Raw genomic sequence first — 22,550 nt, forward strand, 5'->3', positions numbered from 1 at the left:
TCAGCTATAATCGAAGGTTGATATTTATATATTTTGCTTTCAGAACATTATTGGGAAATTAATCTTTTATTGCAGCTTATAGTGTCCAGAGTCCATTTATATATGAAAAATAGAATCAAGCTCAGTGTCTATTTTAACATAGATTATATGCATATACTTACATATATAATTTCCTCTTAGATGACAGTGAGCAGAAACGAGAATAAGACTTAATTTTTGATACAATTCCTTTGTTCTTCAAGTCTATATTTACATTCTCCTTTACCTTCCTGCATGTTCTGTGTCTTTACTATAGAATGAGGTTATGGAACATCCATTCATAATTGTTATAAATTCTAAAGAGATAATCTACATAAGTGACTGATGACAGATTTCTGAGCGTTGTAATCACACAACAAAGATGTTTGATTATTGTTTTCAAACTGTTCTCTGCTTTTGAAATTTATTATAAGATTTTATTTTTAAGAAAAATAATTAACAATAATTATTAACAGTCCTAAGTAATAACTAATGTATAATAACTATTATAAATTATAGAACATATTAGAACTTAACATTATCAGCATTATCAAGAGGAGAGATGTAAATGTAATGGCCAAAAAAGGCCCCTAGAGAGGGAATCTGCAAGATAACAAAGACTTGGAAGAGGTGAGTATGTTGAGAAGTGCAAATGGTAAGAACATGGTAGCTCTGCCATAGAAGTTTCCAGAAAATTACACAAGTCTGCATGTAATACAAAGAAACAAAAGAGAATGATTTAAGAGGTTAGTAAGAGTGACAAGTAAGATGAGAACCAGTGAAGATTAGGCACTAAAGGGATCAACGTAGTCTCTGGTGAGACACGTTACTACTTCAAGCAAAAGATTTCTTTAAAGTTTTACTAATCAAACAGGTAAATTGTTCACCCCCTTGCTTCCCTCAAGATTCATTCATGTAAGACAGAAAAATTCTCTGTTGGCATTTTTTAATTTAGTAAGATGCATGCTTGATCCACCTCTGAGTTTGTGACTGTATCTCTCTCCGTGGCCTCAGGAATCTCATAAACTTAGATATCTTAAGGTTCACCCTATGTTTAAAGGATCTGGCAATCCAAAGACAGTGGAAAGGTTATACTCGGTGATTCATTTACTGTAGATAACATTTCTTTCTCTACCATGAGCAGGTTGGATGTATGCATGCAATCTCTGTTTCTGCTCATTCGCCCAAGAATCTCTGTTCCCAGTTCAGTGTATGATGTCAGGATTTTCTATGTTTTCCTTCTCTCAGAAGGTAGTTGCATACTTTGCAGGTGATTTTCAAACAACAGAAAATATATAGTGATAATCCTTACCTAAGCCCACATGTAAGTTAACACAATAATTTTGATGTGTTAGGGGCATAGGAATTATATCAGTATCTGCCTGTTTAGATTGTGTGCTCTACAAGTACATTTCATAGAAATGAGATACTGTAATTTAATTTTCTTCTGAATTAATAATTTTAATAATCTACTTTCTTAGTAGTCAAATGTAAATAAATTATACCAATTTACTTGTGATTTCCACAGTATTGACATTTATATTTGGAGCCTTCACTAGTGAAGAATGGAAAAAACAAACAAACAAAAAAATAGGACAGGACAAATCTCTAAGAGTATGACATACTTTTTCTTTCTTTCTTTCTTTCTTTTTTTGTTATTCCTATGGAGTTAGAGAAAGCCTAAGTTTGAGATAGACATTACTTGTTTGGATGTTAAGTATAATGTTATGTTCATTTCTTCTCATATACATGTATTCTAAAACTCTAACTTTTAAAAAAATGGAATACTTTTTATTCTCATTCCAAGGATGCTGATTTACCTTATAATTTGGGGCAAAAATAAAAGAAAAAGCCCCTTGTTTCATTCCATTAGAATCCTATCACTAGTGGCTGCTAAAGCAGTATTTTTTTATATTGAGGAACTACTTTAAAATATTCTCTTTTTTAGATAAAGAAAAGGTTGAACTCAGGATCTGTGCTTCGTAGGGCAAGCACACTACCACTTAATCCATACCTCCAGCTTTAAATGACTTCCAATGAGACATTTTCTTTCTTGTTCCCTCATTCAGGACCTTTGAAAGCATGGGAACCTGTGTTCTTCATCTAAAAAAAAGACTATTCAAGACTTTCAACATTATGAAACCAGAATTAAATATTATGGGGGAAAAAATCTTATACTCTTAAAGAAGTAACTGTCCTGGATACAGAGAAAGGACTGGAACCTACCCTTTCCTAAGACTTAAATGAAATCATTTCAGTTTTGGCAGGTATGCTATTTCTACCCACCCAGTTGGGTAAAAGTCCACTCTAACCATGGTAACAGATGTGAGGAAGGGATGTATATCCCAGAGGTGTATATATTCCAGGAGTATAGAGGGTTACAGAGTCTTTATCCAACGTCCTCTTCTTGATAACCCACATGCAGGGCAAGATGAAGGCTTCCATACAAACTGGACAGCTCAAGGGATAGAGACACGGACAGCAGGGACATTTGTAGTCACTGGTTATTTTGATCAAGGTTTGACCAGGCTGCTTTGCACACTACCAATTAATTAGTGGATGAAAAGCTTACCTTCTGTCTAAATGTGTGAAAAAAATAGAAGTCACTTCTTTACATTTCCCTTCTCATACTCATGCCCTAATGAACTGGAGAGCAGCAGTCAGACAACTCTGAGCATGAAGACATGCAGTCTGATTTTCTGTGGTTGGTTGCTTGTTTCCTCTTCGTGAGGATCAATGATTTGAGGAGCTGGGTTTTTTTTTCTTTAAAATGTATTTATGTTTCAGTGTTTCCGGGTTACTCAACAAGATGTTCAAAGCTCTGAGACTGAGTTAAAATACTTCCCAAAATTTAAAGAACGTTGCATTTTACACCCTGTGCAAGGGAGATTAGTATTCCAACCTTATTTTAAGAGAGAATTGGGGAGTTGTTACATGGTTTGCTAAGAATCATAGTGAAACCAGCAGAAATCCCTAGCCTTTGTGGCTTTCTGCCAGGCCTCCTGCATAAAGGAGAATGCATGGTTATTTACAGGCCTGTTTTTCCCTGGGGAGAGTTTGTTCTAGTTCACCTTAACTCATTACTGATTCATGGGCTGCTGTTTCTGGCTAAATGATGATGGAGTAGTTACATTAGCCAAGAGTCTTATAAAATTTGCTGCGGACTCTTCCATCATTCCAACGTTTGGGAACTTTGCTGTCAACATTCCACTTAAGACACAAATTTCCCTTTCATCTTTTCCATCCATCTCCATGAATACTTTTCCCCTTTCAGGTCAGCCTATAAAAGAGCCATCTTTACTATTCATGTGTCTGTCATTTGCACTTTATAAGGAACTCTGATTTTATTAAACAGCAGTGTATGTTTATCCAGCATTTATTTATTCTGCTTTGTGGTAAAGATAGACTCCCAGTATTTCTACCTTGGGTTGATTCTTACATTAAATGGCTAAAGTAGTTTACTTGCCAAAACCCTCTGGGTACCGCATCGAGCCATTATGTAATTATCGACTTTATAACTATCCCAGAATCTGTGGATGCAATCACCTTTTTTTTTTTTTTTTTGGTCATTTATGGGGCTTGAACTCTGGGTCTGAGCACTGTCCCTCAGCTCTTCAGCTCAAGGCTAGCGCTCTACCACTTGAGCTACAGTGCCACTTCCAGTTTTCTGGTGGTTTACTGGAGATAAGAGTTTCACAGACTTTCCTGCCTGGGCTGGCTTTGAACTGAGATCCTCAGATCTCAGCCTCCAGAGTAGCGAGGATTACAGGTGTGAGCCACCAGCGCCCAGCTATAATCACTTTTGAATATGGACTTACTGAGTCTTACCAGCTTAGAATTAGAAGTGATTATGTCAAGAGTAAGTCTTCAAAGATAATCTTAGCCAATCAGAGATATTATTTCTCTGAATAGTAGAAGCATAGACTCTTTAAAAACTGTGTCTACTGTCTAGTAGATAAGGAGTTGTGCAAATGGTACTTATGGTATCTAATAGAGTGGGATTTCTTGGTTCATGAAAGTAAGCACAAACTACCCTTTTGTATTTTGTTGCTGAGATCCTGGTTTTTGTGCTATTTGGCCAAAAGTACATTCAATAAAAGAAGAGCATTGTCCTGTCCCATCAAACCTGTGGTTACTTTGGGATTTTTGTGGAATTACAGTAGTACCAAGTACTGACACTGATTAAGTATCCCTTACCTAAAATGTTTGGGACTTCTGTGTTCTAGAGTTCAAAAAAAAATTTTTTAGAATGTTTGTACATTCATAATAAATGATGCAGCCATTCTTGAAGATGGGGGTCTAACTCTAAACACTGATTTCATTTATCTTTCCTATATCCCTGATATCCCAACAGTAATTCTACACAACATTATATGTAATACATCCACATCCATCACATGAGATCAGGGTAGAATTTTCCACTGTAGTGTTCTGTCTGTCCTTACAGTTTTTCTTTGTTTTGTTTTGTTTTAGGCATTTCAGGCTTGGCATTTTGAATTAAGAATACTCATCCTCTACAAAGTACCCCATTCCCTCAAAAAAAAAGTTATGTACCATTTGTGATCAAGGATAATTTAACCAGTTGTGTTTTAAATTCTTACTGTGTCGTTAACAAAAGAAGAGGTACAGTATCCAATTATTGCACACAAAGCACCTTTTATTCAGCATCACATTGATTTATTTTCCTAGCACTTTTTTCCTCAGATGGAAAAAAAAATTTCATCAAGAAAGCAAACGTTTCTGCCAAAGTGAAATAATTTCCTGCTTTAATGGTTTGCTTGAAAAACAAAAGCAAAAGCAATGGCGTTGACATTGTACTAGGTCATGGCTCTGCTCCCCTGTCCTCCTACATTTTGCTGACTCATTTGTTTAAAATCCACGGGCAGAAACACAAATCATTTCCTCACGTAGAGTGATTACATTGTATTGCTATTGTGTTTAGCCTATATTTTTTTTTCGCAAGTGGGGAAAAAAAAGTCTAGGTGGGGGAAAAAAAAATCTAATGAGAAGTAGTTTACATGGTCGTAACATTTAAATTGTTGTCAAAAGAAAAAAAATGTAAAAAAAATGTAAATGTGAAATATCATATAGCTTCAAAAACTTACCTCATTGTCTATCATGTATTCATGTACTAGAAGTCAACTTCCTAAATAGTATTACCGTCCCTTAGAATAAGCCCCTAGTGCTACTATGGTATACATTTTAAAAACACTACTACAAAGTTTTCTTTCCTCTTTGTTTTTACCTATTGTGTACTTAAGCTAGAGATAGTTTCAAATAAAAAGCCTACAGTAGGTATAAATGCAATGGTTAACAGATCTTGTTCTGTGGTCCGCTGAAGGTGGCCCTCTCAATCCATCATCTTCTCCTGTTTCTTGCCTTCCTTTTTCTTCTTCTTAGATTCTGCTGTGGTTAAAAAAAAAAGAGAAAGAAAAAAAAATAAACATTAAACTGCTAATCTGCACAGAGAGAAAGCCACTTTTCTGATCATGGGCCAGGATGTAAAAGATAAAATGGAGACCCATTGCTTGCTCTTGGTGGTTTTCGTGGTAAATTGAGAGACATGTGATACGTGTGTGTATATATGTATGTGTTTGTTTGGCTGAGAATGTGGTTTCCAAAGTAGGCTTCCTGTTTGTGTTATCTACAAACCTCTTACCTTATTGGTTGCCACTTTTGGATAGGCAAAATCTTGGGGTTGGAATTGTGTAGAAAACAAACAGTAGACAGAAGAGTAAGAATATTGGCCAGTTCTTTGCTCAAAGGAAAATTATAGCAACTTTAATTAGCCTCATTGGTTCTTGCGGTCCTTTATTAACATTTACATTTTTTTCTGAGCGAATAATTCCAAAGCAATTCTACTCTGGATCTTATATATCCAACAAACTATTTACATAGAAATGACCAGCTATGAACTGCATATAGTCAGTCTGAAACATTGAACAAGGGGACACCTAGTCCTACATGAAGTAAATTGAAGGTACCAATGTGAGTTAATCTCAAAATCATGAAAATTCGCACAAAGACTCCATCTTTATCCAGTCAATCATATTGCCTTCTTGATTTTCCTACATGTAGAATGCAGTAGAAAATCTACTTTGCCTCCAAAGAGTAGATGGTCAGACTCACTAGGCTAGGGGATAAAAGGACATTTTCTAATCATCTCCAAGCTGCATTGCCCATTTGGTACGCAGAAGTGGCAGAATCAATAAGTTAATATGAGACTCAGAAAAGTTAATAAATGCATTTGTGTTTCAGATTAGCTAGTCTCTTTTTTCCTTCCTCCCCCCCCTGCCCCGCAGTCCTAAGGGTTGAATTAAGTGCCTCATGCTTGCTAAAGTAAGCACTCTACCACTTGAGACACAGCCCTACTTCTCAGATTATTCACTTTTAATTGAGCATCTAAATAGTACCACAGCATAGGATATCAACCATAGCATTAATTCACAGATTAAGTGCGCTGTATGAAATCTACTAAAAACAGAACATTGTAAAACAGTACACACTTGATAAAGATGCCGAGTTATCATTGGTGTGATCCTAGACCTAGAACAGACCATTTCTCTGTATAATTAAAATGCTTCTGAATTTCAATCACCAAGACAGATGGACTACACGATGCATTGATTGTGATGTGCAACAGAAAAAGACAGAGATTATGCCAACAGAGATTATGGCATTGTTCACTGAGTTCTAAGAACTGTCTCCGACATTACCCCAGGGGCAATGGTAAGATTTGATATTGTACATGTCCAATATGAAACAGAAGTAAAGCTAGGAACTTGCGTATCTGCGTTTGTATTCTCATCACCTCCAAAGTCCATTTCACATTAAGCAAAGTAGTATTTGTGTTCAGTTCATCTGTCCTAGCTCCCTTTATGCAGGCTTTAAAGAGGCACTGTATGCAAATAGGCCAGCAGTTTTGGAAACGCTGTTCATCCCCTTAAAGGAGATGGCAGAATTTCCAAGTTCAAATCTATATAATTGCAAGGTCAATTAATTTAGGCAGTATTAAGACATATAGTAATCCCTAATCTTTGGCTAAGATTTTAAGCAACAGCTATATACACATCCTCAGGGAACAATCTAGAATATCAATTTGAATATAACTCGCATTTCTCTTAGCTCAACTAGCACAATGGATATTGTGGCAGTATTTTCACGCTTGCTCTATCATGTCTCGATTGCCTACCTAGGTCCAAATGGGCACCAGAGTATTCAGGTGCCTTGCATATATTTATTTCATGAAACTTGAAATTATTTTGAACACGACATACTACGTTATGTAGCTAATGTAGGTTTTCCATCTCCATGAACACTTTGAAAATGGGAGTCTCAAATTCTCCTTGGTAAGGATGAGAGCACACCTGCTTTCTGTTACCTGAGCTTGAGACTTCTTCCTTCTTCATTAATGAACAGCTTACCAAATGCCAGAATAGTATACACTTGACCCTTCAGTTTGCATAACTGCAATGTATGCTTCAAACATAAAGTGGCATTTTACAAACACACAACAGATCTGAGGTCTACTCCTATTCAGTCTAAAGTAAAAAATGAGAACGCTTCAGGAAAAAAAAAATCAGTGCAAAGACAGAAGTACTTGTGTTTATGAGAGCAGCTTGATTTCTCACATAACTAAGTTGTTGAATTTTTACAAATAGAAAAAAAATTGTGTCGGTGGTGTTGCTTTGGATCAAAATCACATTTTTTTTTCTGACTTTAATGAAGGTTTCAGTGAGAAAGGGAACTTTGTTAGTGCTTTGACCTTAGAACTTTTTTTAATGTTAGAATTTTCTAACTAAGGTTTTTAACCTAGTCTACCTTTCGAATTCAAATAGAGTAATGAAATCTATGGTCTAGAAAGAACTTAGTTCAATCCTTTCATGTAGCAGGTAAAGAAAGAGACACAGGCCAGCACGCCTGTAATTCTAACTACTTAGGAGACTGAGATCTGAGGATTGTGGTTCAAAGCCAGCCTGAGCAGGAAAGTCTGAGACTCATCTCCAATAAACCACCAGAAAACCAGAAGTGGCGCTGTGGCTCAAGTGGTAGAGTGCTCGCCTTGAGCTGAAGAGCTGAGGGTCAGTGTGCAGGCCCAGAATTCAAGCCCCACAATGGACAAAAAAGATGAAGGAAGACGAGGAGGAGGAACAAGAGGAGGAGGAGGAGGAGGAAGAAGAAGAGACACAAACAAAACACCGCCCTTTAATCCCAACCTTTGTGTCTGTGACTTACTTCTCTTTCCCCTGCCCTTCTGTCTTATTCTCCAGAGGTTTTAGCCTTCAAACCCACTCATCCATCCTGTAACCCACCCATGCTTCTGACACACAGTAGACTAGGGAAAGTGAGGCACAGTAAACAACTGCCAGGAATTCAAAAACTCAAGCTGAAGGCAATTGCAGGAGATACTCATCCATCTACTTCCTTTAAGATTAAGGGACCAAAGTTCTTCAGAGGAAAATGAGGAAAGATGAATTGAGGGAAATGAGGCCTGATGAAGGCCACTCAGAAACATTGTTACTTAGAAGCACAGAAGCACTATCTTTGCAGCTTCAAAGAAAGACAACAGGATGCATTCCTTCCTGGAGATGCATTTCTCACCCCCAGAATTAACTTTTGTCTGGCAGGATGTATGCTTCCTGAGAGAAGCAACCTCCTACCCAAAATATAGCCAACAGGATGCCTTCCTTATCTCCAGGATAAGCATCTGTTTTATGGCAGGATGCATTCTTACCTGGAAGAAATGCTCCCAGGACTTGACATCGGGAGTAATTAGAGCAAAGATAAAATACCTATCTTCGCAAAACTTTAAAGGCAGACCCCCTGCCGTTACCATATAAATACCCCTAAAAACCAAGGAGCTGTCTCTGACCCGATGTCTCTCCTTTAGAACACCCACACTCTGTTAGAGTATAACTGTTTCTGTTTGCCTGCTTGTCTCCTTGCCTGCCTGCCTGCTTGCTTGCTTACTACTCAATAAAGCCCTGCCAAGTTTTCTTACCATTGTGATTTGTCCAGAAATCATTATTCTGCAGTGGAAGTCAAGGACCCTAAGTGAAGTGTCCCTCTAAAAGGAAGGACACAAACCTACACCTGCATCTAGTGACCTTCCACTACTGCTTTCCTCCTTCAATCCTTCCCATCCCTCACATTCCAACTTGGACACCACTTGTAGTATCTGATTGCATGGTTTAAGTGAGAAGCTTTTCCCTTTACTTCTCTTATTAGATAACTATTTCCCTGTGAGGGCCTACTTAGTCAGGGTGACTCCATCCTGGTTAAACTCAGATTGACTCTACTCCCTCCAGAGAAGCTGACTAGCTAGGGTGACTCCATCCTAGTTAAATTCAGATGGACTCCCCCCTCCCCCCCCCCACCAGAAGTTAACTCAGCTTAAATGAACTAACCCAGGAAACAATCCCAGGAAACCAGTAAAATATGGCCTGTTAGTTCAAGATACCAGAGCCCAGGTAAGGCAGGCCAGGGGAAGCGTCCATTCAGTAAAGAGCACGCAAGCAGCCTCCAGACCACCAGAGATTGTAAACCTCACCTACATGCCAAATTTGAACAGAGTTGTGGGCTAGATCAACTACTATAGGCCAAATGGCAATTCCAGTTATCACCTCCATGTGGCCTAACATGATTGTGTGATCTTTCTGTGTGTTACAATTTTATTGGCCATCTGCTGTGGCCAGGCTGGACCACATGGCCTGAGCCCCATAAAAGTTAGCCTGTGAGGCTGGGGAGGGTCGCTGTCTTTTGAGACAGGCCTGACCAGTCAGTCTCATTCTTGATGCTTGGTGCAAAATAAAAGCTCTGCTTGACCTTCAGTTAGTATCGGACTCGTTCCTTTGCTCTAGGACCCTAAAATCCCTTCTAATTTTTGTTTTTGTTTTATGTCAGTTGTGGGGCCTGAAATCTGGGCCTGGGCACTGACCCTGAGCTCTTCAGCTCAAGGCTAGCGCTCTTCCACTTGAGTAATAGCGCCACTCTGGCTTTTTCTGCATATGTGGTGCTGAGGAATCGAACCCAGGCCTCATGCGTGCAAGGCAAGCAATCTTCCACTGAGCCACCTTCCCAGTCCTTCCCTTCTAATTTTGCCAAATAGTTGTATTTAAGTTTTTAACTGGCATAGTAAGGGTTTTCATTGTGATGTTTCTATGCAGGCATGTTATGTGCTTTGGTCTAGTATTGCAATTGCCACTAGAACTTAGGCTATGAGAGGTCAGATTCTCTACTCCTGTTATACCTCAGCCCCTAGCACAGTGCTATGTGCATAGGAATGTTTGGTGGAATAAATGTGCAGGATGACAAAAACAGGTCTTGTCTATAATCATCATGTAGGCTTCTTGAATTTTCTTCACTTAGGTTTTAGTCTCCTTTCTGTCTGGATGTCTTTTCTCCTATCTAAATTTTGCTTACCTAACCGGACTTGTCCTTGAAACTTTAGCTAACTTCTACATCCTCAGTGTAAGCCTTCACAGAACTCTCAGACTAAACAAGTACCATGCAGAGACACTCCACTGTGACTCATTGCTTTTCTAAAATCAAACTTGAACTGTTAATCATGTCTCTAGTTAATGTGTATTTTCCCCTTAATGAGGAGAAATAGCCTTTCTGTCTCTTGAATCTGTATCTTCAGTGAGTGATACATGAAAGAGTTTATGAAATTTTTGTTGCATACAGACTGGATAGATGAAACTTTGGATGGGAAATAGAGTACCAACTCATTAGTATATGGAAAAACAGCCTTTCTCAAAGAAAGCCAAGGCTATACATTCAATCTCATACTTGTTATACTTTAATCTATCTTTAAAAATATGTACATACATGAATATAACATGCATCACACACACAAGTATTTGTTTTGGTGTTTCATTTTGTTCTGCAATACCAAAGATTGGTTTGAGGGCATCATGTCTGCTTGGCAAGTGCTTTATCTTTTGATCCATGACTCCAGTGTTGTATTTTTTTTTGTCAGTGCTGTCCCTCAGCTCTTCAGCTCAAAGCTGGCGCTCTACCACTTGAGCCACAGTGCCACTTCTGACTTTTTCTGCTTATGTGGTGCTCAGGAATTGAGCCCAGGGCCTCATATACCAAATCAGCCCCAGTTTTGTATTTTTTTTTGGGGGGGGGGTAAGTCATTACTATCTTTGCTCAGGCTGGCCTTAAACTCATGATCCTCCATCCTCTGACTCCTAATTAGCTGGGAATCCAGGCATGGTCAGGGTTTGGGGGGGGGGGGGTTGTCTGGTTTTGTTTTATATATAGATTCCTTAACATTTTTTTTCTTATGTTTGGAACAGAGGCCTAAATTAATTCTGTAGGTAAAACAAATCCTCCATTTTAATAGCCTCTCAAGGTTACAATGAGATAAATGTTTGCTATGAGCATGAGGGTCAGGAATTGGCCCAGAGCATTTGGTAAAGACAAATGCTTTAAAATAGAGTTCTGTAGTGGCTACGGGACAAAGTTATTAAGAGCCAGCAGGACCCCAACAATGATTTGAAACAGCAGGTACCTTATTTCATGCTGAACAAAGCCAAGTCAAGTCACATGACACACATTAAATAGTTCCCCAGGCTATATGTCACTCAGCCCCACCTAAGTTAAGGCTGTGAAGCAGACAGGAAAGCAAGTGGGAAATAACCCACTGTCAGAATGGAAGAGCAGAGTGCCTGGCTGAGACTGACTGGTTTTGTCCCTCCCATGCTGCTTTTGGGGACTTCACTGCCCCCAAATCAAACAACACTCTTGTTATGGATTAACTATGTGGGTATGCAAACCTTCAGCCAGATTTTGAGTTGATGGGAACTGTTCTCCTAATCCTTGGGATACAGGCCTAGCAGAGGATAGTATTGTACAAAAACATAGTATTGCTGGGTCTCATGCCAGTAATCCTAGCTCCTTTGGATGCTGCGACCTTAGGATTGTGGTTCAAAGCCAGCATGGGCAGGAAAGTCTGTGAAACTCTTATCTCCAACTAACTACCAATAAGCTGAAAGTGGAGGTTTGGCTCAAGTGCTAGAGCATAAAAAGCTCAGGGACAGTGCCAAAGCCTATAGGTCAAGCTCCAAGACTGGCACATATGGGCAGGTGCACGCGCACGTGCACGCACACACATGCACGCGCACACACCCCTTTGTACTGCTTTGTACTGCTTGAATAGCAGCAGCTTGTTTTAAGATACACTTGAAAGTGTCTTCAAGGTTGTGAGACTTTCCTAAGAAAAAATACTATAAAGATTCAGACTCTTCCTTATTGCTGTGAATCAAAAGGATCTGAAGTCTCCTCTCTACAACATTCTCTGAAAGGACTCAAAACTCCAGTTTTCATTGTATTTAATGTTGGTATAATTTGGGGAAGGAAAGGGAAAAAAACAAATTGTTTAAATAGGGATACAGGCGGACCCATTGCAACAGTGAGATGTACAAGATGCTATGTTGAAAAACGAACTTTACAACTTTGGTGGGGGGAACAGAGGGGTAGTGTAGTCATGGAGATGGGAGGGCAGGGATGGTAGGGGAAAAACAAAGGAGGAGGCAACAATGCTTGATAGGTAGAGCGAGGGGGAAAAATATAATTTCTCCTAAGTTATTTAATTCTTTTTAAAAGTACTAGCTACTATTTTGGTTTTAATGGTACTATAATTAGGCTCACATATATAACAAAAATATACACATACATGGACAGAAATTTTGCACAATTTCCAAATATAGCCACAGTATGTTTAATGGTAGGCTCTATTTATATTTTCTTCTGTGGCTTTAATTAAAAATATATTGACAATAATAGAATTGTATGATGCAAGTTTAATTGCATGTTTTTCATACAATTACACTTACTTTAAAATATGACTGAGTAGTATTCTTTCATCATTCTATCCCATTTTCTTGTAATCTTCCCTTCTGTGTAGGTTATTTGAATTGCTCTCAAATTTTGTTACTACAAATAATGACGTAATGGTATTTCTTTGCTTGCAAAAAATTGTATGTTTAAATTTTGCCTCAGTGTAGATTGTTAAAAGAAGATTTACTGGATCAGAGAGTAGAACATGTTTGAAGCTCCAGATAGGAACTGGCAAGTTTATTTATTGGAAGGAAGTTCTAATCTAAATTCTTATCAGCAATGTATGTGAAATCCTAGCTCTCAAAAATCCTGGCTCTCAAAAAGCAAGTCATCAAACAGCCTGTGTCATCTATTTTCCATTTATTCACATTGCTTTAAGAATAGGATTGTCACCTAAGTTGCCACAAATAAACATCGAGTCCCATTTTCTATACTGAGAAAATCTGGAAGAAATGTAGTCAGAAGCTGGCCTTGAGAATGACATCAATTTAAAAGTTGATTTTGAAGACTTTGAAGAGGGATGCTTTTGCAAGCACTAGAAGAGTTGAGAATTTCTGGAACAAACTCGGTTTCTCTCTCTCTGTCTTTCCCTCTCTTTCTCTGTGTGTCTCTCTCTCATTTCCTTAGCTGTGTATACAGAAAACTGACAGGAAAATTAAAATGATAAAATGATTGAAGAAAGCCTGATTTTGAGTCAGCCTCTGTTTGCTGCTGATGTTAAGTGGCTTTGGGTCATTAAAGCAATGCAAGTATTAATAAGAAAAGAAACAAGAGATTTGCTCTTTCTGAGAGGTAAAAATTCATTTCTTGAGACAGAGAACATATTCAGCATGGATTCTGAAGATTTGCAAGCCATAGAAGTCCTTGGACAAGGATGTTAGAGTCACCTTACTGAGACCACTACAAGTTCACCTGCGGAAGGCTGGTTCAGTGAATCACAGGAACTCACTGTGCACCAATGTCACACAGTAAGTCTTGCAACCTAAACAGCACCAAGATCACTTAGAACCTGGAATGAGTTAGCAAGGATTGCTAATGCAGAGCTACTCATCATGTTTCCAATTAAACTAGTCAAACTATACATTCAAACTATACATATATATGTAAATATATAGGTATCTACATATATGTATATCATACATGTATATACATATATGTACACAAACTGTGGAACTGTACCTTCAGAAAAATCTGTTTAAAACTCGAGAATAATACTCTTAAAATTATACTACATGTGTTATTTATAGAAATAGCTCAGTAATCGTTTCTGCTTCAGTTTCTTATGGGGTAGTACCACTTGCTCCATGTACATACTTCTGAGAGCATTATGGGAAACATGCAACACACTCACATGCATGTGTGCACAGGATCCCTCCATGCTACCCAGTACATACTATACTTTCTCTGTCTTCATACCTATCCTTTTCTTCAGTGTTCACCTGCCTTTTGGCTCATTAACTCTCTGTTTTATGACAATAGCCCCCACTTGTAATCAACTCTCCACCCTCTACATTTGCTTTCTATCAAGTATATGTGAATAGAAGTATAGGCAGCTCTGCCATCTCTACTAACATATCTGAACTAGGCATCTCCAATCTCTACTAAACATGGCTGCACATTTTCAGGAGCCGCCATTGTGTTCCTCTTAACCTTTGGGCGATGGCTCATCTCTTGGCTACATCTTACCATAGAGGAAAATTCAGCTCTGAACATGCTAGTGAATTATATAGATGTGGATATACAGGTTTAATGGAGGGATAAGAAATTATTCTAGAAGCCAATAAAGTGAAATTAAGGTCCCTACTCATGTCAGTTATTATCCAAAGCAACTGTAATGGATGTCAGTAATAAACAATGGTAATGTTAAATGATAGCTGAATTATATCGTAAGTAATGGTACTAGTAACAATGGAACATACACAGTAATACAAAGGCAAGTTAAAGTTCTAGAATCCCATGATTCTTCTCTATAACACCGCAGCCTCTTTTACCTCCGGCCTCTCCATTTCTCTTCTTTAGAGTAAGCAACTGAGATTCCTGTAAGTTTCTTCATCTCTTTAGGGTACATGTACTTTCTATAGTAGAGGCAAAGCATGGTGTGTTGAGATCACTGCCTCATCTGAACATTCACACAGAATACATTCACATCATCCTTATATATCCGCTATACGTAGTCTTATACTAACACACACATGTGCACACCTGGGTATGCAAGCAGTCATAGATGATAAACTCATGCTTGGATTCTCCTTCCTCAGCACAAGCCTCTGCCCTTTCTCCATATGTTGAGTCGCGCCCCACCCCCACCCCCACACCATGCCAGCAGCAGGCTTCCACCCACAAACATGCTGCATTTTCCCGTCACCCAGCTCGACAGGAGAGACACTGGTGAGGCACCTCCAGCAGCAGCAAAGCCCAGACCAGAAGAGCGCTCCCCTCCCTGCCTCCTTTATGTATTTTTGACAGGAACTTTCACAGCAGCTGAATTGATTACTCTTGTGTGTCCAGGCGTAGATCTGTGAAGAACGATTTTCTATTTTCTGCAGAGTGAAAATAACTTTGAAAGCCTTTGCAAGACAGAGTGCTGTGAAGGATTTAACCTGGAGTAAATATCTCTGGGCTTTGCCCTGCCTAGGTGCCTGGATAGGGTGGAATATCTGGGGAAAAAATGTATCTGTTTCTAGCCCTTTGGGTTTTTGATGGGCTCATGTATGAAGATTGTTTACTCTTCTAGAAAAAGTCTTTATGTTTTTCTTTCAGCTGCCTCTGGGCCCTGAGCGGCAGCAGCCTGTTCTGCGTTCCCTGGGGGATCCCAGAGGCAGTACTGAGTGGTGTCTCGGGGATACAGCCAGGGCCCTCATCCCCAGCGCTGGTTCTAGGACAGCAGGACCTGAGATCTAGGTGCATCTCAGGATCTCACAGCAGAGAGGAGGCTTGTTGTGCTTGTACCTCTCTTTCTCACTTTAACCAACGCAGCCCCTTTTAAAAGACTCCAGTTGGAGAAGTATAGGACTAAATGTTACCTGGCTTTAACAACAAAATTATCATGCAAAGACAAACATTGGCCAGGAGTTGCCTGTTAAGATTGAATCATAAATGACTCCAAATATGCATCTAGGAATAGTTATGTTTTTATCTGTGAAATGGAAAAACAAACGATGATTACTTTTGAAAGAGACTCTTCTGGCAGCACTCAGTATGGGAAACACTAAGAGAAGAAGCAGAAAAAAAATCTTTTGGAACTTGACCAGCCTGACTGGAAGTTTGTACCTAGTCATTCACTAGCTGGTGGCCTTGGAGAAATTGTAACCTCAGTGCCCTAGACTGCAAAGTGTGAATCAAAGTCCTTTTTTGTCACAGTGAGGATTTTGGATGACAGGGTATGCTAAGAGCTGAGCATCATGTCTGTCATGTCGTAAATATACAATAAATATAAAATACTTTAAGGATGCTTAATAAATGGCAATAGGTCCACCAGAAGAAACCCTCAGTTCTCAAGTTAGGAGAGAGAAAAGCAAAAGCTTCAGAGGAGTAAGAAAACAGGTTCTTCAGGCCAGTTGGTAATTAGTGTGTACATTGCTCTATTGTTCTGCCTTCCTTAATACTAATTATTATATAGCTGTTGTCTGTGTGCACAGCTAATGAGCCTTCGAGTGTAGAATTTACCCAGGGAAATGAAAGTAGACAGACAATGTAAAGCAAACCCTCCAGTATTGATTGTTTCCAGTTCTCAAATCTGCTCTAGAAATTAGGACCAATTTTTTTTGGTTTTGGGGGTTTTTTTTTTGGTCAGCCATGGGGCTTGAACTCTGGGCTTGGGTGCTGTCCCTGCACTCTTCAGCTCAAGGCGAGTGCTCTACCACTTGAGCCACAGGGCACTTCCAGCTTTCTAGTGGTTTATTGGAGGTAAGACTCAAGGACTTTCCTGCCTGGCTTTGAACCGCAATCCTCAGATCTCAGCCTCCTGAGTAGCTAGGATTACAGGTGTGAGCCACCGGTGCCTGGCTGGACCAGTAGTTCTTTACACAAGATGGGCATGACACACCAATGGCACCTTCCAGTAGTTCTGGGTTTTTCACAGTGAATTTCTCTTAACTGCTAAAATGAACACAGTGCATGAATAACATACTCTGGGGTGTTAGACCAAGACAATGTAGCTACATGCATCATTCATTCATCCAGGTTAGTACATTTGGTTGAGTTCCTCTCATGGAAAAAGCCTCTGGGATGCAGTTTCCAAGCTCAGGGAGAGAAATGGACTCTCAGCTCAGCCTTATGGCTGTGTCATTAGAGTCAACCCCTCTTGATTCAAATCATCTGTGATTGGATATCTGGAGAAAGCTTACCACTGATCTCTGCTTTCTAGTTCTTCAGAGGAAATAAAAAACTTGGTTTTGGCTTCAGGGCCTTTGAACTTTGCCTAGCTTCACCCACCACACAGACACAACAAACTTTTTCTCTGTCTTTACCACCATGTTTTAAAAAGCGACCTTCTCAAAGAGCTATTTGGTGATTACTCCCCTAACAACCATGTCGCTGTAGCTCTTGGCTTAGTTTATACTGTCATTTATTCTACCATGCATTAATCATTTTAATTACTATTAATTGCCCTTATCATCACAGTTGACCCTCAATCATCAGAACTGTGAGCTAACAGGGAAGGACATTATTTTGTCTATTACTGGTAGTACTTAACATATGTGAGTTCAATGTTGACATCTAATGGATTTTATCAATACATGAGCAAATTAGGAACGATGCCAAACGTCTCTTTGTTGTGCTGCTAGAGTATTTATCACTGGGCCTGCTACATCCACACACATGCCCCTGCTTCGCCCTGCTTCTGAGACTAAGTTTGCCAAGGTCGTTAGTTTATCTTTCATGCTAACTCAGCCACATAGCCCCAACTAAATGTGCTGACTGAACAATGCAGGCTTTACAAAGGAAGAAAGCATAAGTAATAGAAGTAGGAGTGAGACCTACAAGTAAAAAGAGTTGCCTAAGAGATGATGGCCCAGGTAGTCAGCTCATAGAGTCTGGGAGTTGCTGAGGCCGGGTGTGTGGAGCAAAGATCAGGCTGGGGTCCAATGAGGACGGCTCATAAGCACACTATCCTACAAAGCTTTCAGAGAGGTCTGAAATTCATTATCTTGATACCTGTACGAAGAAATGTGATCCCTCCATTGAATAGATGCAGGGGAGGGAGTAATGGATAAGGTAGGAGATTTAGAAACCAATTGCTTTGCATTGAAGTCCTGGGCCCTCTGTTTATTTAGCTGTAAAAATTCAGACCCCAAGTCTAACTTTTCTAAAGCCCCGCTTTCCTCATCTGTAAAACTGAGGACAGTGGTAAATATTTTACAGTCTTGAGAAATTCAGTGATAGATGCCATGTGTGAGAAATGTACTAAACCATAAAACAATCTCAATAATTAACTGTAGCTACTGCTACAGTTTTATTGTCTAAAGAGATGCTTAAGAAATTCATTTGGAAAAAAAAAGAACTTAAATAGTCATGAAAGTGCTACACATTTATCAAACACTTCGTCCTAGCAATGATGCTGTGAGGTATCCATTGTCAACTCAAATCTACAGAAGACAACCCAGCTCATTCTGATGCAAAAGGAATGGGATTAGAGCTACACCATGTGGCCAAACTCATCCTCAGGGGTATTTAGAGTGCCAGAAATGTCAGAGAACTTCTTTTATTTATAAAAGAACTAACCAAAGGATTGTGGTAGTAGAGAAACAATTCAAAATTCTGGGCCTAACCCTTTGTCATTTGACAGTCAGTCACCAAAAGCTATGTCCTGTACACAGAGGAAGACATAAGTATCAAATCTAGGAGAAGGCTATGCAACTGCCCAAAAGAGAATGACAAAACTTTCAAAAATAGCTGGGAAAAATAGGAGTCAAGGCTTTCCTGGGAGGTTTATAGTCCTAGATGTGAATGATTACAGACAGGAAAGGGAGAGCCTGTTTTTCTCTTAAGTATAGGAACTGCGTCCCATAGGCCTGCATCCATGAGAGGAACTCAAGCAAATGTACTAACCTGGATGAATGAATGATTGGTGTATGTGGCTACATTGTCTTGGTGCGGCACCTTAGGGTATACTGTTCATGCACCGTGTTCATTTTAATGGTCAAAGAGATTACTCTTTGAACCACCTGCAACCCAGACATCCACTCACTAGCTCTTACCTCTACCTCTCCCAGAATGCCCTTCAGCTCAAAGGCCAAGGAATGCTGTGATGCTTATCAGAACCAAAGTATTTACAAAGCAGAAACCAATGGCTGTCTTGTGACCAATAAGTCAAAATTCTAGAATGCTCCAAGATGAGAATTGGGGTGTCACATCTGTAGCTCACAGGGGGAGTTCACTGAAGCCTCTCATAAAAATCCCAACCTCAGATCTAGCCTGGCTATGTAATATGCCCACCAATGGGTGTCCAATAGCTGCTTGTGGACCACTGGGTTGGCTATAGGCCCAGGGCTCCCCACAGAAGACCTGTTTAACCTTTCCGTCTTCTAATTCCATCGTGTGCTGATTCTCAGCCCCTTGAGACACAGACACAACCACAGCCCAGTTACTCACCTCCATAGGCATTCTCTGCTCTGATGTTCTCTACAGAAATGTCAGCATAGACTAACCTTTATTTCTAACTTTCCCTTCTTTTCACCAATCAATTAGCCAATCCCACGAGGCATATCATTCTGGTGGCTCCCAAAGATGAGAGAACTAATTCTGTGTTAGAAGAAGAGTCTGGATATCCAGACAGCCATGTCCCAGACTCTCTTGCAGCAGGACTTTCTGTGTGACCTACTTCCTAGCAGACAGACGTATTCTAGTGAAACAAGTGAAAAATACATAGCTGGGGCCGGCTTTAGAGAGAATGGCTATACAGAGGAGAAAGGAGGTAGCCGCTTCTGATCTGCAGGAACAATGTAGTGTTTCCAGGGTTTGATTCTTTGCATTGTGTGTGCTGAGTGGTGGGTCATTTCAGCAGAAGGATTTCTGCCACATCAGTCACATTTGCTGTGATTAGAAACTTCTTTTGGCTCTATTGTCTTTGGCTGAATTCTTTCTGGCCTGGCAATATCCAAGCCAGATCCTCTGACACTCTTGGAGAGCCCTTGAACTATATAATAACCTCAAATAAACCTCCTTTTGCTTAACTACCTAAAAACCCAGACAGACATGAGGTTTTCTTTATAAAGTAAATTAAACTTAAGTAATTAACACTCATCATCTTATTCAAAAAAGAAGGAAGAAAGAGAAAGGGAGAGTAAAAGAAAGAAAGGAGGGAATGAAAGAGGAAAGAAAGAAAGCAAAGAAAGGAAGGAAGAGAGAAAGTAAGCAAGCAAGCAAACCAGAGTCTTCTACACAACTATTTGCTAATACACTCTTGCTAAGCACTTGCAAATTCTGGTTGTCAGCTATTGGTCAAGCAATAATCTCCTTCAGAGCAATGAAGACAAGATGCCTGGGAAAGCTACACGCGAACCAACTACTCTCCAACTACTCTGTCTTCTCCTGGGTATATAATATGGATATGAATGGCAAAAAGCTCTCCTTGGATTCAGTGGGTTTCCCACAGGAGAAAATCCTTAGGTGGGTGATATCCAGTGTCAATGAACCTGTGAACTGATGGAAACTGTACCACACTGACTAAGCAGCAGGAAAGACATTTCTACTGGAAAAGGCCATGCCACCAACTGGACCAGGATGAATTTTAAGGTAAATTTTTAATCTATGTGGGATATTTAATAATTCCCAAGTGTCTGCTGGAAAGTATAGATAGTAACCTTTTTCTGTTTCCTGTCTTTTAATGTTACCAGTAGCAGTCAAGTCACAATTCTAAAATTAAAGAGTATGTTACAAACACACACACACACACACACACACACACACACACACACACACACTGCAAGTCAAGTTATTTTCAAACTAGCCTAGTATTATTTCCCAAAATATAAATAAAGAAATCAAGAAAAAACAAAAGAGGTTTTACTTTTGCTATAAAAAAGTAAAAGTCCCTTTGAGATAGCATTGCAAGAAGGCCCAACATTTTTATCAAACAAAAATAAAACCTGGAACAGACTCACAGCTGGACAACCGGGTGGACATGCTATGCTGCCTCATTGATATTCTCTGTCCGCATTTGTCACACGAAGGTTAGATCAGAGAATAGGCAATGTCTCCAGAAGCTGTACCATTTAATACTTTTACACAGGAAAAAATATACCTGACAAGTTTCACAAGTTTATAATAGAGCAGCTGCACAAAGCAGTTGAAAAGCCAGTAGGTCCTTGTCGTTTGTCTGACTGCAAATTAGAACCCTGGTCCTAGCATCTACAAAGCTGTGCAACTTCTTGTAAGACACTGGACCACTCTGAGCCTGTGTCTTCCTAGGAAAAAAATCAGGAGAGATGAAACTTACCACCTAGAATAACTATATGATTTGTTAAGTGGCAAGCAACTCCTGTCCCAGTGTCCAGTTAGAGCTATTGTTTTCCTATTTCTCTCTATTATCTTCCTCTATGGAATTAAAATAAGAGAGCACAGATGATTTATTCTTTCCTGAATGACAGATAAAAATAATCTATAATTATTTACCATAGCTAAGATATGGAACCAACCCAGATGCCTCTCAGTAGATGAATGGATCAAGAAAATGTGGTACACACATATACACACACACACACACACACACACACACACACACACACACACACACACACACACACACACTAAAATTCTATGCCTCCATCAGAAAGAATGACATTGCCCCATTTGTTAGGAAATGGAAAGACTTGGAAAAAATTATATTAAGTGAAGTAAGCCAGGCCCAAAGAAACATAGGTCCCATGGCTTCCCTGATTTGCAATAACTAGTATAAATCTAGGATAAGCAGAAAAGGTCAAAAGCTATGTACATATGACCATATAAGATGATGTTAAATGAAATGAACCCCAGGATAGGAACACAACTGGTTTTTTCTTTCTTGCTATTGTTTTTAACATATTTAAAATGTACTATGTGATTTTTTTGTTTCTTTGTTATGTTCTTTCCCCATAGTATAACACCTGTTTTCACTGTATTTGATGTCAGTGTACTGCATATTGTATATATGTTTTCTAATTTGAGGAGAGGAAGGGAAATAACAAAATGCTGAAATAAGGATACAGGTTGACCCATTGTAACAATGAGATGTACAAGACAAGTAAGTCAAAAACAATTTTCACCACTTGGGGGGAGGACAGAGGAGTTAGGGAGGTGGGGAGGGAAGGGATGATAGGGGAAAAACAAAGGAGGGGGTAACAATGCTCAATAAGAAATGTACTCATTACCTTACTCACGTAACTGTAACCTCTCTGTACAGTATTTTTGCAATGAAAACATACTAAAAATTAAAAAATTCTATAAGTCAACCACTTTTCTGTGTGCCAGTATTGGGGGTTGAATTCAGGGTGTCTCATTCACTCAAGGATTACATTCTAACACTTGAGCCTCACCTCTACTTCCAGCTCTTTTTCTGATTAACAGGCGGTAAGAGTCTCATGGACTTTTCTGCCTTGTCTGGCATCAAACCTTGATCCTCAGCAATCAGCCTTCTGAGTAGATAGGATTATAGGTATGAGTGACCTGCACCCAGCTATAACTTTGCCATTTTGAGAAAACTT

The 22,550-nt window shown here is 39.3% G+C and overlaps 1 protein-coding gene across 1 annotated transcript in view; it reads right to left on the reverse strand.

Moving 5' to 3' along the window:
- Positions 1–4,670: 4,670 nt before the first annotated feature.
- Positions 4,671–22,550, reverse strand: part of Ptn (pleiotrophin) — a 93,501-nt gene continuing 75,621 nt past the window's right edge. Inside the window, exon 6 of the mRNA XM_042677221.1 lies at positions 4,671–5,424. Within this exon, the coding sequence (XP_042533155.1) occupies positions 5,369–5,424 (56 nt within the window). The 3' untranslated portion in view covers positions 4,671–5,368. The remainder of the gene's footprint in view (positions 5,425–22,550) is intronic.

Source organism: Dipodomys spectabilis, unplaced genomic scaffold, assembly GCF_019054845.1.
Source record: "Dipodomys spectabilis isolate Male_0828 unplaced genomic scaffold, ASM1905484v1 ptg000034l, whole genome shotgun sequence".
Lineage (NCBI taxonomy): Eukaryota > Metazoa > Chordata > Mammalia > Rodentia > Heteromyidae > Dipodomys > Dipodomys spectabilis.